General features: G+C 42.7%; 1 protein-coding gene across 1 annotated transcript in view; it reads left to right on the top strand.

The window, feature by feature from the left end:
- VPS54 (VPS54 subunit of GARP complex) overlaps positions 1 to 15,498 on the top strand; it is a 70,015-nt gene that overhangs the window by 33,971 nt on the left and 20,546 nt on the right. The window contains exons 9-14 of the mRNA XM_006264914.4: positions 2,847 to 2,973; positions 4,771 to 4,878; positions 8,041 to 8,096; positions 9,348 to 9,444; positions 10,147 to 10,487; positions 13,351 to 13,480. Coding sequence (XP_006264976.1) covers positions 2,847 to 2,973; positions 4,771 to 4,878; positions 8,041 to 8,096; positions 9,348 to 9,444; positions 10,147 to 10,487; positions 13,351 to 13,480 — 859 coding nt within the window. The remainder of the gene's footprint in view (positions 1 to 2,846; positions 2,974 to 4,770; positions 4,879 to 8,040; positions 8,097 to 9,347; positions 9,445 to 10,146; positions 10,488 to 13,350; positions 13,481 to 15,498) is intronic.

Raw genomic sequence — 15,498 nt, 5'->3', positions numbered from 1 at the left:
GGGGAACCAAGTAACCAAAGTAGGTACGACTCCTGGCATTGGTCTCTTTCATCCTATGAAGATAGGCCTGAACTTTTGCTCGCTAGGGCAGTGGTTCCCAAACTGTGGGTTGCAACCCTGAATGGGGTTTTAGTATCAGTCGATGGGGTCACAGGGATGGAGGACTGTGGGTTGGGAGTGAGGGGTCATGCTGAGGAAATGGGGCCATAAATGGGGTCACGCTGGGGAAAAGTTTGGGAAGCATGGCTCTAGGTACCATTGCATTAAGTATGCTTATCCAACCAGGGCAAGTGAGTGACACCAGCTGTGTCTGCAGCTGAATATTGAAGACACACGAAGTATTGTTGGCCCTCATGCCTGAATGGCCCAGTGACCAACAAAATTTCACATTGAGCATCATTAACATAGTGGTGTCTGTGGCAGTGCCATTGGCACAACTAGGGAAAGCCTTAATGGTACTGACTGATTATGGTTTAGAGAAGGTAACTCTCAGACATCACCTTTGACACTGATCTTTGCAGTCAGCATCAATGTGCATCTCTAACCTTGTGGTGCTGTAGTCATCTCAAAGATTGAATGGACCTGTTTCCAGGTCTGCAGCTTATTCTTCATTTCCAACATAGGGGTGCACATTTCATCTGCTCCCCAGCTAGTAATCTCTTGGATCACACAAACCAAGAAGAGGCATGATCAGTGTCTGTTTGTCTCATGTGGAGTACAGGTTAGGGAAACATACTTAGACTACCCTCAGAAACAAGGGGTTTTTAGCAGTGCGACTTTTCACACACTGTTCTAGAGCTCTGAGTGATCTGATGAGCTTGCATAGTATTCCAGCCTCTTCTACTGGGCAGATTCTCAGAGATAACGTATTTGCAACAAACTGTTTGAACAAGAAAAAGAAGTCTGCTCATCGCTACATCAGGAGGCATTCAAGATATAAACAAAATGTCAGCAACATATTGTCATGACCCAAAGGGTATGATTTTGTGTGCGCTTCGGCACTGCAGAATTATTTCCCGCCACAAGGAGCTTTCTTTGCACAGTGCAGTTCTCAGTTGCAGAGAGAAAACCCCGGTGCAAAGGAGTTCCCGCCACCCGTATGTAAATTGTGTCCCACTATTGGCTGTTTCTAAATTATTCCCACGTGGCGGCTAGCGATTGGCTTGCTAGCTGTATAAGAGGCTTGAGCGGTTTCCGCCCAAGTTGGAGGAGGAGAAGGAGGACTTCACATCTTGTGAAGAACTCTAAGCACGCTGTGGAGCTTAACGAACCCAGCACGTGCCTTAAGAAGGATATAGGGGCCTGATCAACCTCTAGCCTCTCCCTGTCACCGCCTGATCCCTCGACGTACCCTTCACTGCGCGCTTTCGTGGAGAGTCACCTTTTGGACTCTCATCGTGGTATCCAGAGCTCTATCCGGGTTGTTTCAAGAGGCTTGAGTTTTCTACGGGTCTTGTTCGTGCGAGTTTTCTTTTCGTTTGTAACTGCAACTCAAGTAAGTTCCCCTACCTGCACTGCGACCATCTATGGTGTAAGTAAAATAATCTTTAATCAACCGCTACGAGTCGGTGCCTAATTCTAGTCTGCCGTGCCGAATTCCCCGACCCACGTGCCAGGGCTGCTGGCCACAGCCCGCCGCGCGCCCCCGAAAGCCTTGGACCGCTCCCGGCCCGCACACAGATGATAACCCCAATGGTTTAACTTTTAGGAGTCCACAGCAACCTACCAGACTTACTAAGAGACAGTCCAGCACCAACAATGAATGGTTTCTGAAAATATCTGTTATTATTTGTACACCAGTACGTCACTGTTAGAGAGTCAATTATAGACTTTGCCACCAAAGTCAATATGAAATATTTAGTTTTTATTGCTCAGGGGACAAGACTTTGGAAGTATTACAGGATGTCTTCTTCATACCATGAGATTGAAATCTCATACTTGCCTTTTGACCAATTCTCTTGATTCTCAGTATGATCAGAAAGGATGCAGCAGTGCTACCCCTGCTAAACAAAAATGTCTCAGGTGGTACAGCACTAAGGAATCTCCTCAAGCTGCCCGTTCAAACTTCTATATCACTTCTGTATAACTGTCCAGGCATAGTTTTAAAGAACCATAACCAGATACTTCAGACCTGAAGTAACTGTATCTGACAGCCTGGATGTTGTTTGGCTGACTGCTTCTGAGAGAGGCTGCTCCTTACAAAGCAGAAAACTCTCCCTGCAGATGATGTATTACTTATCCTTGAAAATCTGACCATTGATCTGCCTTTTGATTTTTTTTTTTTTTAATAGTGAAATAACCTACTGCCTTCCATGCTACAGTGTAAGTAGTTTGCAAAATTTGTTTTAAAATCAATTGTATAATTTAGAACATCTTTGGTCTAAAGATTCACTGTGCCAAGGGCAACATGAAAATCATTGTACATTCTCTGAAGCTACTCTGTTATTGAAAACTATTGCTGTATTTCATTCATTTTAATTAACTGTTACATGATTGTATAAACTGCCTGAATGTTCAGAGTTGTCTGAACAGTTGAAAAACCAGAAGGGTAATGAAAGTCTTTTATGAAGTCCAAGGTTTTCATCTTGAAGAGGTCTGAGTGTAACTTCTTAATGAGCACTTCTGTTAATGTTCAAGTCAAGGTTTTTTCTTCAAGGAGGAAATGCTTCCTCACCTAAACCATGTCATCTGGTCTAAGAAATGAGAGAATCAAGTTGCCCTTTAAACCTAAATCGATTGCATAGAAATTACTTGTTTGGTAGTTATTTTCCTTGATTGTAAACTATTGGTTAATTTTCAGGTTGTCCTGATTATCTAGCTTATGCCATGCTCTGTGTTTTTCTTAGGCATCTTGGATCACAGCTTTGTGAATTAGAAAAACTGATTGACAAAATGATGATTGCAGAGTTTTCTACTTATGCTCGCAGTGATTTAAATAGACCACTAGAAGATGATTGTCAAATTTTAGAAGAGGTATGTGCCTTGCAGAAAATAGAAATCATCAAACTGGTATAATAGTTTTCATCTTCGAAGTGCTTGGTAAGCTCTAATTCATGCACCAGTACTTCATTGGTAGGGGAAGTCAATTATAGACTGCCACCAACATCAGTGTAAAATGTTCAGTCTTTATTGCTCAAGGCCTCCAGGGACATCCCCAGTGCCCCTATTTCAACATTGCCATTTGTACCATATTTGTACTATTTTTTCTTTTAGTCCAAATCCCCCCTTTCCCTTTTTATTTAATAACATATATTTATTGTATTTAAATCCACATAGTTGTACTTCAACTGTATTTTTTTAAATGTTACCAATTATTAGTTTTGACACTTGGCATCACTGCCTATATGCCTGGAAGCTGTGTAAAAGAGAATATACACCCTACTATATATATTGTAGTAAGTGAAGCCCTCATTTTAGAGTGAGGGCTGTCAAACTCGCTTTATATTCAGCCTGGGAGACGGACCATGAGGCTCCTTGCGGGTCAGATCCAGGCCAGAATACATGGTAGCAGAAGCTTCAGCTCTGATCCAGGGCATGCAGCAGTGGCTGCAGCTCTGGCACCAGTATGGGCCACACAGCATAGCTCTGGCTCTGCCATCAATTTGTTAAGTAACTAGAGAGCCCACTTTTAATTGCTTAGAGTAATACCCCTTCCCACTCCCCCACCCTCCATATCTACAAAACTTCCATGCTGCACCCTTGCTTTGAAGCACATGTCAACCACTCCTGATCGTCATATGCCAAATGCCAGAAATGAGACCATGTAGGTGATGTAGAGTGGTCTGAAGCACACGTCTGTAATTACTCCTGAGAGAGAGGGCAGAAGAGCCATGTTGAAGCGTACTCTTGGAGTCTCTCTGAGACTAGTAAATTTCCAGTACGTGGCACGCATGGAAGAGGATGTGATTTAAACATCCCCTTAGATTAATGGGTGAGGAAACAGAAGGCATTATCTAGTGCAGGGCTGTCAAACTCCTCCAGCCCTGCGGGCCAGATAAGTAGTACAAGACCAATCCACAGGCCAGATGAACGGTGCCTGGCTGGTCCCACAGGCTGGATTGGGCCCACACCCGCCTTCCCCCCCAGACCCTTCTGTAAAATCGAGCACATGTAGCACCTGCTCTAGTCAGACTCAGTGGGAAGAGGCCCAGCATCCTGGGTGATTGTCTGCCATCACAGGAACAGGCCACAGTGCCAGGTTTCTTCTTGTGGTCCCCCTGGGCTCCATCATCACTGTTCTTGCCCAGGTGCTTGACAGCCAAGCCAACAAGAGCTATGGTGCTGGAGCCCCAGCAGCACAGTGACTTATTCCTGTGGCAGCAGCTAAGTACTTGGGTGACCACTACTGTGCTGGAGCCTCAGCAGCACCATGGTTCTTTCCTGCAGCTGTAGCCAAGCACCTGGGTAAAAGCTGCAGCACTGGAGCCTGAGCAACACCACAGGTGCTTGGCTGCTGCTGTGGGAACAAGCCATGAGCTACTTGGGCTCCAGCACCATGGGTCTTACCCAGGTGCTTGTCTGTCTCCAAGGAAAGGTTCTTTATCACAGCCAGAGTTGGAACAGCAGTCTGAAGTCCAGACTTAGCTCTGTAGGCAAGATCAAGGACTGTATGTGAGACACCCGTGATCTAGAGTAAATGTGGGATGTTTTAATAGCCAGTATCTGCAGGCCATCCTGCCCACTCTACGTTTTAATAAGTGTGTGTCTCTTTTACTGTTAAGTGGTCAATTTATCTTTCCTTTCCCTGTGCCTTTAATTTATATTTTATAGGAAAGGCTCATATCACTAGTATTTGGACTTTTAAAACAAAGAAAACTAAATTTTTATGAAATATATGGTGATGAAATGATCATTACAGCAAAGAATATAATTAAACAGGTAAGTGAAACATTTCTAGCTCATCTCCAGGGGGGCTGTCTTTTAGAAATATTGTAGCTTCACTGGTTTTTAAGAATGTTTGAGCTTAGTTGGCTGATATCAGTTGCTCTTGGTACGAATATTTGAATTTGAAAAAAGACAAAATTATTGTAAGAGCAATGCCTTACAGAAAGGTTTGTTCCTAGAATGGCCTTTCATAGCTATCACAGCATCTGGCAAGAAGAACACAGCTTATTTACTTTTGACTTGGCAGTGTTGTTTGTGATGATTGTTGTTTGTGATTACAATCCAGGATTTTGTCTCCAAAATAATTTTGATTACGAGTTCTTATATGTCTTTAGAATCCAATATTCATGAGGAAAGTTTTCCCATAGATAGGGTAATAAATGTCAGATTGACATTTTAAGTTTTTTTTCCCCTAATTTTCCTTTGAACTTTCTTTTTTTTAACTCACTATATACAAATTCTTTCAAATGTAATAGGTCCTCATAAGCAAGTGTCCATCACTGTTTTTATCACATGTACCATGCTACCAATGGAAATTCCACATTTTTAGGTTAAAGGTTAGGTAATTTGTATGCCTTTTAAAATGACCACCCTAGGAGTTTTTCCAAGCTTCATCTCGCTCATTTCTCAAGTATTCTGGTATCAGATGCTTGGTTTAGGTAGCCAGCTTTCTTCAACTGCACCTTTGCTATCATTGCCCCTATGCCTGTCATATTTTCTCTTTTTAAGATTTTTGCTGTCCTGTACTGTCATGGTATGAGTGAATTTTCCTGATCTTTCTCAAGCAATTTAGGTAGAACTGACTTGAGTTTCCTAATGTGGTAATTGTAAGTTGTTCAGCGCTCACATGTAATTGTTGCTTTGTAGCCCTTAAGTTTTGTTGCCAGTTTAATGCCTCTTTTTTCCTACTATCTCATCTGGAGACTTCCAGGAGCACTGCTGGCTTTGGACTATCTCTAGTTCATTTTATCATCTAAGAATCTATCATGGGAGACTGGTGCTTCCTAGATAGATGAACTTATTCACAGCAGACAGTGGGTATCTATTAGTAGTGTTGGTAGGGGGAACACAAAGTTTGCTAGGAGCAGGCTCTTGTATCATTGTATGACTTGATACACAAGTATGTTTACTATAATTTTCTCTGCTCTTCTGGGTTTAGAATTGGATTTTTCTCGGTATTTTAGCACGTATCTTCCACATGCAACTGTATAGCCATCTTACATCTTGTTTCATTAAAATCAGTCTTTGTCATTTAAGCAGAAAATATATAGGGAACACAAAGACAAAGCAAGTCCTTGCACAACATGGACTACAGTCCTGAAGGCTTTTCGCATGACTCTTTCAGACACCAGAGGGAAAGCTGTTCTGTACTGAAGTCTTGCATGTGCGTCCATCCTGTAACTCTTTGCAGGATAAGCATCTGCATGTTAGTAGTACCTTATGACCATGCCAATAGAGAACTAGCAGTGCAGGCACTAAGCATCAGCCCTCCTGAAAATAAATTTGTTTTTTAACAAGTATCAGTACAGAGTGCCATTATTTAAACAGCAATTACAATCCATAATGTCCAAGATGGACATCATCAGTCACCTCTGTGGTTTATAGAAAGTAAAAGCCAAATGAATTCGTATTGGCTCATGTCGCTCTTCTGAGAAGATTATCAATCACAGTTTTGGAGAAAAACTTTAATTTAGTCTAATTGGAGTTGATTTGTGTTGGGGTTTTACAATGCAGCGATATCAAAGAATCATTAATGTCTATAAAATAGAGGAGATGTTTGGAATGAAGATTGATTTTGGATAGGTGAAAATGTGTCTGACTGGCCAATTGCTTATTCACCAACAGAGGAGCCGAAGTTTCAGAGTAGTGATAGGTGTAGAGATAAGTGTGGGGAAATCTTCTGGACTGAGATGGAGATACAAGACAGCCCCTTGAGCAAGGAGGGTTGAGCATTGTATCCATTTGCAAAGCACGTTTTCTTTGTATAGTCCCAAGTAACAGAATATGTGTGTTTTGCTCCAACTCCCCTGCTCATACTGTAACACCATCCAAGTGTTGTTCTTCACATTTTTAGTCAGTCTCTGTGGCCTCAATCCAACTCCTTTTTGGCAGGTAAGTAGCAGTTGTGCAGCAAAAGTGGTATTTTGGGCCCCGTGCAATACACCTTGTCCTCATGTTGCTCTTCTGTTGCTCAGATAGGCGCTTGGAAAGGAGGGGGCCCTGGGTTCTGGCCCCTCATGCCCCCCACTGCTGTGCATACACTTTATCCAATGATTCTTATATGCAAAAAGCGTGGAAGCTGGGCAGGGCTTAGAAGCCAGAGCCACTTTATTTCTAGGACTGTGCCCATCCCACTGACCAAGCCACAGAACAAGCCTCCCTCTGGCTTATTCTCCTGCCCCACATATCTTATCTCTTCCCCTCTTGGCTGTCCAATGTGCTTCCTTCAAAATTAGGGTTGGAATGGGCTTTTTCATCCTGTCTTGCCCATGATAGATAGGAAGTGGGAGATGTAAGTTTAAACCCCTTCTAAATGATGGGTGCCTAGAGCCTGTTTCCTCCAAGCTCTGTACAAATTCTGTAATGACTAGGCTGTTGGTTCAAAAGGTGGGACGGTTCTCTACCACCTCCTCCTCCTTTTTTCTGCAGATTACACAGAGTTAATTGCTTTCCCAGGGGAATAGGATCCAAAATCTGTTTAAGTGGCCAGAAATGCTACTTATATGGCCAACATTAGCCACATAAGCAGAGGCATAACTGGGTGATTTTGACCCCTGGGCAGTTGCTACTTACATGTCTGAAGGTGGTGTTGAGTTTCTATCTATGTATCCTACGCTTAGAAATGGAATCACCCCAGTCAGATTTTCAAATGTGATTGATTTGGGATGTCCAAGATGATGCTTTGTCAGAGAATGCTCAATATTCACCTCTAGAAAATCAGGCCCCTTTCAGGTATCTCAGGTTCCAAAATTACTGTTCAGTTTTAAAGCTGTCTGTCCTCCATATGTTGCATTTAAAAATAAAAGAGGTAAAACTGTGAAGTGACCCAAATGCGTGTCTCTTCTTTTTTCCTTATTGCACTGGAGAACCTTAAAATGATGAAATCTGGAAGGTGTGCAAAGAATCTAAAACATTTTTTTCCCTTAAACTTCACAGTGTGTTGTTAGCACAGTATCGCAAATAGAAGAAATAGATATAGAAGTTGTCATTAAGTAAGTACGTGCCAAGAATTTTTTGGGGGGTGGGAGAGTGGGGATGGGTGCTTTAGCAAAGATAAGCTGATTGTTATTTATGTTTTTTAAGCTGTGAATAACTATGAATGATCCTGCTCTTCTATTTTTCCCCAAGTCCCATGGCTCCCTCCATCTCTGTGGGAGCCCTGAACACATTTCCATTCTTTTTCAAATTGTAACATTTATAGTCCTGCTTTATTAACCCTGCCTTTGAAATTGTCTTTAAAACTCTGTGAATGCCACTGCATATTGTATATGGAGTTAACAAAAGCACTAATTAAAATATGCTGACACATGTTTCCTGACTATTTTAAAAGGGTACACAGGTGCTCCCTATGCAGGTAGTCTGGTGCTGGTAGTTCAGTACCTCCTGCATGAATTAGAGTTGAAACAGGTGTTGCTATTTTACAGTAGGAATATTGGAGGATAGAAGCCCTCTGGGCTACCAGCAGGACTTACGTGTCTAAGAAACTTATCCCAGAGATCAAAATTATAGCTCCTGACAAGGACAACCAAAAATCTATGCCCTTATTGCTCTTAAGAATAGAAGTTGATTTAATTATTTTTACTTCAGACCTTAACAGTAAATAATGTTCCTATTAATGCTAGTTCTCAAACACAGATAACTTAGCAAAAGGAGGAAGTGCTTTATTTCATAGAAGAGTGACTAATTTTATTACAAGACTAATTGCATGGTATAAGATTTTACTTTTGTTCTAGGAGTGCATTTTTGGCCTTTCAACACAAGTAGCTGACTCTAGCTATACTAGCTGAAGTGGTTTCCTTGCAGTGCAGCAAAAAAGAGCATAATCACAGTGTTTCTGCATTACCAGCAAAAAAACTCCAAATATTCCTTCGTAGCTAATCTCAGTTATTCTTGTTCTCGGCTTGGTGTCCATGATCATTATTAACATCTGACCTAATTGAAACGGAGGCTGAACAGTGCTTTCTGTTCATAAGGAAATAGCATACAGCTGTTTAAAAAGTTATGAGGAAGTTGAGGCTTTTGCTGTTCTTGGAAGAAACATTTTTAGCCTTGGTTGATGCATTAATCAGAACTGTTCTATTTATATTATTGTTGTCTTTGTTGATGGAGCAACTGTTATGATGCTTATGCTTTTCTTCATATTTACAGATTTTACTTGACAATCTGTTTTTCTTTAAATATCAGCAGTCACTATTGTCTGTACATCACTTGAAAGATAAATAATCATTGTCTTCTTTGGACAGACTTGCAGACCAAATGAGAATGATGAATTTTCCTCAGTGGTTTGATCTACTGAAGAGTGTTTTTTCTAAATTTACTATCTTCCTCAAAAGAATTAAGGTAAGATATGCATGTTTCTCAGCTGTTTCATGCAGACTTTTCAAATGTTTATGTAGAAGGGCATGGGGGCTGGTCCACAGACTGGATTGGGCCCTTTGCTGCCCCCAAGCACCAGGATTGGGCCCAAGGTCTACCTGTGATCTCCAAGAATTGGGCTTTGGGGGCCCCACACTATCTCCACTCATCTGGGATTGGGCTCTTGGGCACCGTGCCACCTCCCCCAAGACCTGTGTGCCAGCATTGGGCTCCGTGACACCACCTTGTGTGCCTGAACTAGCATGCAAGGCCACAGTCCATGAGGGTCCCCACAGATCCATGGGGAGCCCCATCTGGATAACATTCCTGACATTTGACGGAAATAGGTATTGTATCTTTGTGTGGGTATCAGTATTGAGAGCTATAATAGTTAATGTTAGCAAAGAGAATAATGGAAGGAACATACAAATCTTGTATCACTTTAAGTCAGTCACAAGTGATGAAGGATTAGTATGTGACCTTTTTAAAGGGAAAATTAACTCAGTGTGGCATTTTTTGCACCTTCCTCAGAAACATCTGATACTGGCCAAAGTACCAGACTGAGTACTAAGTAAGCAAATGGCACAATATAAATATTTCAGTTTTTCATGCAAAAAACTTTTTTTAAAGTAAGTATGGTTAGGGTATGATTTTATTTTTGGTAATAAACATTATATTTGATCCTAGGCAACGTTAAATGTTATTCGTAGCGTGGTTCTTTTGGTTCTAGACAAGAACCAAAAGACCAGGGAGCAGGAGGAAACTTCATTGCAGAAGAACTCTACAAAAGACAATATTGTGGACACAGAAGTGGCTTATTTGACTCATGATGGCATGTTTATCAGTGATGCATTCGGTGAGAGAGATATCCCATCTGTAGCAGTTGACACTACCTCTCAAAGAAATGTTTCCCCGAATAGTGAGCCTTCCAGCAGTGATTCAGTCTCTGAACCAGAATGCACTACTGACTCTTCATCCAGCAAAGAGCAGACATCATCTTCTGTTACACCAGGGGGAGTGGAAATTATGTAAGTAAACATGCCTCCTGGACTCTGCTTAATCTGGCCCCTGTCCTAGCAACACTAACATTAACATGTGTTAGTTGAACAAAGGTGGTTTTATTACCCCCCAGAGTGAAATTTATGCTAGTGGATCTTACTTTACTAAGTAAATTGAATTAAAGAAATGCAGTTGTTGTTCCCTGAGGAAAGATAGTAGGGGCTACAAAACAGTACTTTCCTCCTTTGCCTCCTCCCTGGGCCTCATGTTTCTACCTGCAGTTGCACAGGGAGCCAACACCACTTCTTGTACAACAGAAGCATCTTGTTTCTTGGGGAGCCTCTGCACCTGCAGAGGAGGGAGGTAATAAGGGCTGCTTGTACACACTATGGGGGTTTAATTTGGCTTAGTTCTCCCTAAATTGAAATGGTGGGTTTTTAAAAACACCACTTCAATTTAAAAGAATTAAATTGAACTAACCCCCCGTGGCACGTAACAAGGGTGGGGGCCTGATCCTTACCTGCCTCTTGGCGGGGTGGGGGTGCTGAGCTGCTGGTGGGCCGAGCAGTCCCTGAGCTGCATGGGGGCTCCTCAGGTGACACCTGACTCGGGCAGTCCCAGGGGGTGTTGCAGCTACAGAGGGAAACACTCCCCCCAACCCCCTCCCCGCCTCCCTGCAGCCACAGAGGGAAGCACTAGGCCCCCTCACAGCTCAGGCAGGCAGGCTCCAGGCATCGGGCACTGGAAGCTGATGTGCTTGGGGCTTGGCGGGCCCCATGCAGGTCAGGGGCTGTGGGACCCAGCGGCAGCCTGTGCAGGCAGGCTCCACTGAAGGAAAAAAAAAAAAAGTGTGAGCCTGATCTTTTGTTTTTTCCCTGTTGCACTTTGTTAGGTAGCAAACTAAAACACCTCAGAAGTGTTTTATTTTGCTACATACCAAAATCATTTAAAGCGGAATATGCTGCCGAGTGTGCCAACAGCAGCAGCATTAAAGTGGTGCAAAAGGGCATTTAAGCCACTTTAAAGGCCAATTTTGTGGTGTGTACAAAGGCCCAAGAGTTCCTTTTTAGGTGAACTTTGATTAGGTGTAATGTGCCTTAGTTAACAAGGAGCATCTGTGCCTCCAGATGCACATTTGCTGCAGTTCCTGGTTGACTAGATCTCAGTGTGACATTAATCAATGGAATGGCTGAGTAAACCGTTCTGACTGCTGTAGTAACATGGTCACCATTGTCCCACCGCACACTGGCCACTGCTGACGTAACTTCTGGGCAGCTTTTGTGAATTCCATTCTTTTTGTGAAGTCACCCACCTATGTAAATAGCTCTGCATAATGTGTCAAGCTTGGGTACAAGTCTTTTCATTGGAAGCAACTCTTGATACAGATGCATCAAGCAGACTTGATCGAAATGCTGCAGTGTGTTGCTGCTTTCATGTTTCATGGGAGTGAGAAGCGTGTCTATGTCGGCTACAAATTGGTGACATGTAAATAGCTACAGGGACTGCCTTATTTTTAACTGGCTTCAGAAAAGAAAAAAATGTTAGTATGAAATCAGGCAGAAAGCAGGGTAGATTTGCACTGTATAAACTAACTAGATCAGATATTCATAGCATAAGCTTTCCTAATGAGTAGGCTTACTCCATCAGATGCTGTGAAGGGACTGCAGGAAGCAGAGCTTCTAAATAAAAAGTAGTGATTAGAATACAGAGGGTAGGGAAGTGGTGGGGAGAAAAGGGAGGGGCCACTTCTCTCTCCTACCCACCTTCCCTCTCTCAGAAAACAAAGCAGTTAACCCCACTCAGGGACATAAAGATTATAAAAACTAATCCAAGCAGTGGGATAAGAACCCATAGTCTTGGTTCAGACCATACTTATCATCCACAGATTGGATTGTGTTTTCTTATTCCACAATTTCTCATAGTTTCCATAGACATTAGGGCTGGAAGGGACCTCACAAGATCATTGGGTCAGGCCCCCTGCCCAAGGGGCAGGAAGTCAGCTGGGGTAAGATCACCCCAGCAAGATAAGCATCCAAGTGTTTCTTAAAGGTATTCAGAGCAGGTGATTGCACCACTTCTGGTGGGAGTCTAGTCCAGACTCTGGAGACTTGGACAGTAAAGAATTTTTTCTTTATGTCTAGTCTAAAACGGTCTTCCGGCAGTTTGTGACTGTTAGACCTTGTCTTCCCTTGGGGTGCCCTGGTGAACAGATGTTCCCCCAGTTCCTGATGCACACTCCTTATGTACTTATAGGCTGCCACCAAGTCCCCCCTGAGCCTTCTCTTCTCCAGGCTGAAAAGTCCCATGCCTCTCAGGCTCTCCTCATAAGACCTGTTTTCTTGACCTCTAATCCTGCGCATGGCTTTCCTCTGGAAACTCTCTCAAGCTTCTCCATGTCCTTTCTAAACTGTGGAGCCCAGAATTGGATGCAGTACTCCAGCTGCAGCCTTACCAAGGCTGAGTAAAGCGGGAGGATGACTTCTTGGGTCTCGCTTCTTGTTCAGGTTTGTTATTAAAGTTCTGTTGTCTAAGAACAGCCACTCTTGAGGTCAGCGATGGAGTGTCCAGGGAGGTCAAAGTGTAAGGAGTGTATTAGTAATTGTGAAGTGATCTCCCAAAAATGCCTAACTCCAATTATTGACTGTATCATTAATAAAAAAAAAAAAAAAAAAGAGGAGAGAGAGAGAGCAAATACAAACATGTATTTGCTTGTTGTAGAGCCTGATGAGATGCTGACAGCTGGTAAGAAAATTCATAACTATGAAAAGTTAGAAAGCAGCCTTGGAATTGACATGATTTACCTAACAGCTACTGCTTTTGTCTTCCCTCCCTCAGAATGTGATTGTACCCTTTGTAAAATCATTTGCAAACAAATGTTTCTGTCATTTTTAGCATCAGCGATGACATGAAGCTGACTGACCTGGAACTGGGCAAGCTGGCAAATAACATTCAAGAGTTGCTTTATAGTGCCTCTGATATCTGCCATGATCGATCTGTCAAGTTCCTCATGGCAAGGGCAAAGGTAATGTACTTCGATCAGACCAGCAACCTTAATGAAAAAATTGCACATACTACTTGTTGGGGTTTGAATGATTAAGGAGGATATTTTCCTTGTAGATTTTTGAAATCATATCTTGTACTGAAAGCAAGTAAATGCCCATGTGATCCAAGAGCTTATGTCCCAGAGCTCACTGGCTTTTACATAATGCATCATTGTCAGACACTGTTTAAATTGAGTACTATTTTCCACTAAAACAAGAGACAGTGGGACTGGATTTGCATACAATAGATTTTTCCTCTTGTACCTGCCCATCTTTGCAGCTACACTAGTGGTAGCAACTGCGGAGGCCCCAGCCTGGACCAGATGCCAGCAGCCTTTTAATCTGCCTTGTTTTTGGGGATAACTGTTGCTTAAAATGCCAGTGGCTCTTGCACCAGGACCCCTGAAAGTCCTTGTCTTCATTGTTGCTTAGCCAGTGTTAGTCAGAGTCAGACATTTTGGTGGGAAAAGTCTAAGTCGAAGCAAAGCCAGAGATAAATGTTAGCTTTTAAAATTATTTTCTTTGGTTATTTCAAATTAATGAGGGACAGGTCATAGCCCTTATGAAACTTATGTTTGCATCTGTCTTTGTAGACTTGCTAAAACAGCTGAGTGTTGCATTGCCTGTGAAAGGTACCTTCACAACCAATGCAACAAGGCACTAAAAGCTTGAGTTCTAGGAACTGTGGTTCTATCTGCAGATGTGCTGAGACAGCATTCTGGTTTGCTTTAGCTCACTTTGTGATCTACCTTAGGGTTGGTGTTGGCCCATAAATGATGTTTTAGTGGAGCAGCTGGGTCAGATGTCCAGTAAGTGTAGATGAAGATAACTCATGTTCAATATGATCGTTATGTCAGTTAACATTACATCTGGGTTACAAATAATGAGGCTCCCTAAAAACTAATGTAAAACATAAGCTAAATGGGACCTTAGTAAGCTTATGCTCTGGGGCTTAAACCTACACCTAAAGTTTGTTTCACCCTTCCCACCCTTTCCAGAAGATGATAGGGCAGGCCTGGGCAGAGGCCAAGATTTGTCATTGTCAGGGCACAGGGACAACATTTCTAGAAAGACTCACCACTAAGTAATTGTAGCTTTTCCCATGGTATTACTGCGTACTGGTACCGGTCAGGCTCAATAGCTATGTCTTCCCTGCAGTTACTTTTGGTTCACTTCAGATCATTATTAGGAGCTGGCTTCCTGTCCTGTCAGTCTCTAGATAAGGCCTGGCTCTCAGACAAACTGACAAGTCTTTCTTTTAAGTTTGTGGGTATGGACACATGTAACAATCAAATCATTCCCAAATGTCACTCATTGGGAACTAGTTCATAATTGTTGTAAGGCAGAGGTGTCTGCACATAGACGACCTTAATGTTCCAGGTGGAGTGGTCATCTTTTAGACACTGGGAGTAGGGGTGATCACCCAGCCCTGCATGCCTTACAGTGGGTAAGTTTGAGTGGGGGGGTGCTTAGGAGGGCTCCCAGGGGGTGAGTGACCTGTGGCTAGAGGAGTTTTCACTTTTCTGCTTTGCTTGTTCTCCTAAATACAGGTTCAGTAAAGTTCAGTAACCTGCACTTGACTGACTTGGGGTGCCTTGGAGAGGAGGAGTGCAAAGTACCTGTGTTTTGGGGTTCCCAGGGACTATGGGGACATGATGAGGAGCTATGTTTGAGTAGGGAGTGAGAACACAACTGGGCATTAGATAGCTTTTATTGGACAAGCAGTGCAAGGGAGCTCATGGACAACAAAAGGCAAAAAAGGGGGCTGCAGAGTTCTGGCCATTTATGAGGACAGCCTGGTAGAGCAAGGGATTGGAAGAGAGAGAGAAGCATAGTGTGGGTGCCTGAAGGACTGACCAGATCATGCATCACAGAACACTTGGTGTCTACAGGTAATATTGACCTAGTTCACAGTGAACTTGATTTTGCAGGTACACTTTTGAACTATTCCAGGCCATTTGTTCATTTGTCCGCTTTAAGTTAAAACTGTATTTAAATC

This window comes from Alligator mississippiensis, chromosome 1 (assembly GCF_030867095.1).
Source record: "Alligator mississippiensis isolate rAllMis1 chromosome 1, rAllMis1, whole genome shotgun sequence".
Classification (NCBI taxonomy): Eukaryota; Metazoa; Chordata; order Crocodylia; family Alligatoridae; genus Alligator; species Alligator mississippiensis.
The sequence above is the reverse complement of the archived record's forward strand: the minus strand, read 5'-3'. Positions and strand labels throughout refer to the sequence as shown.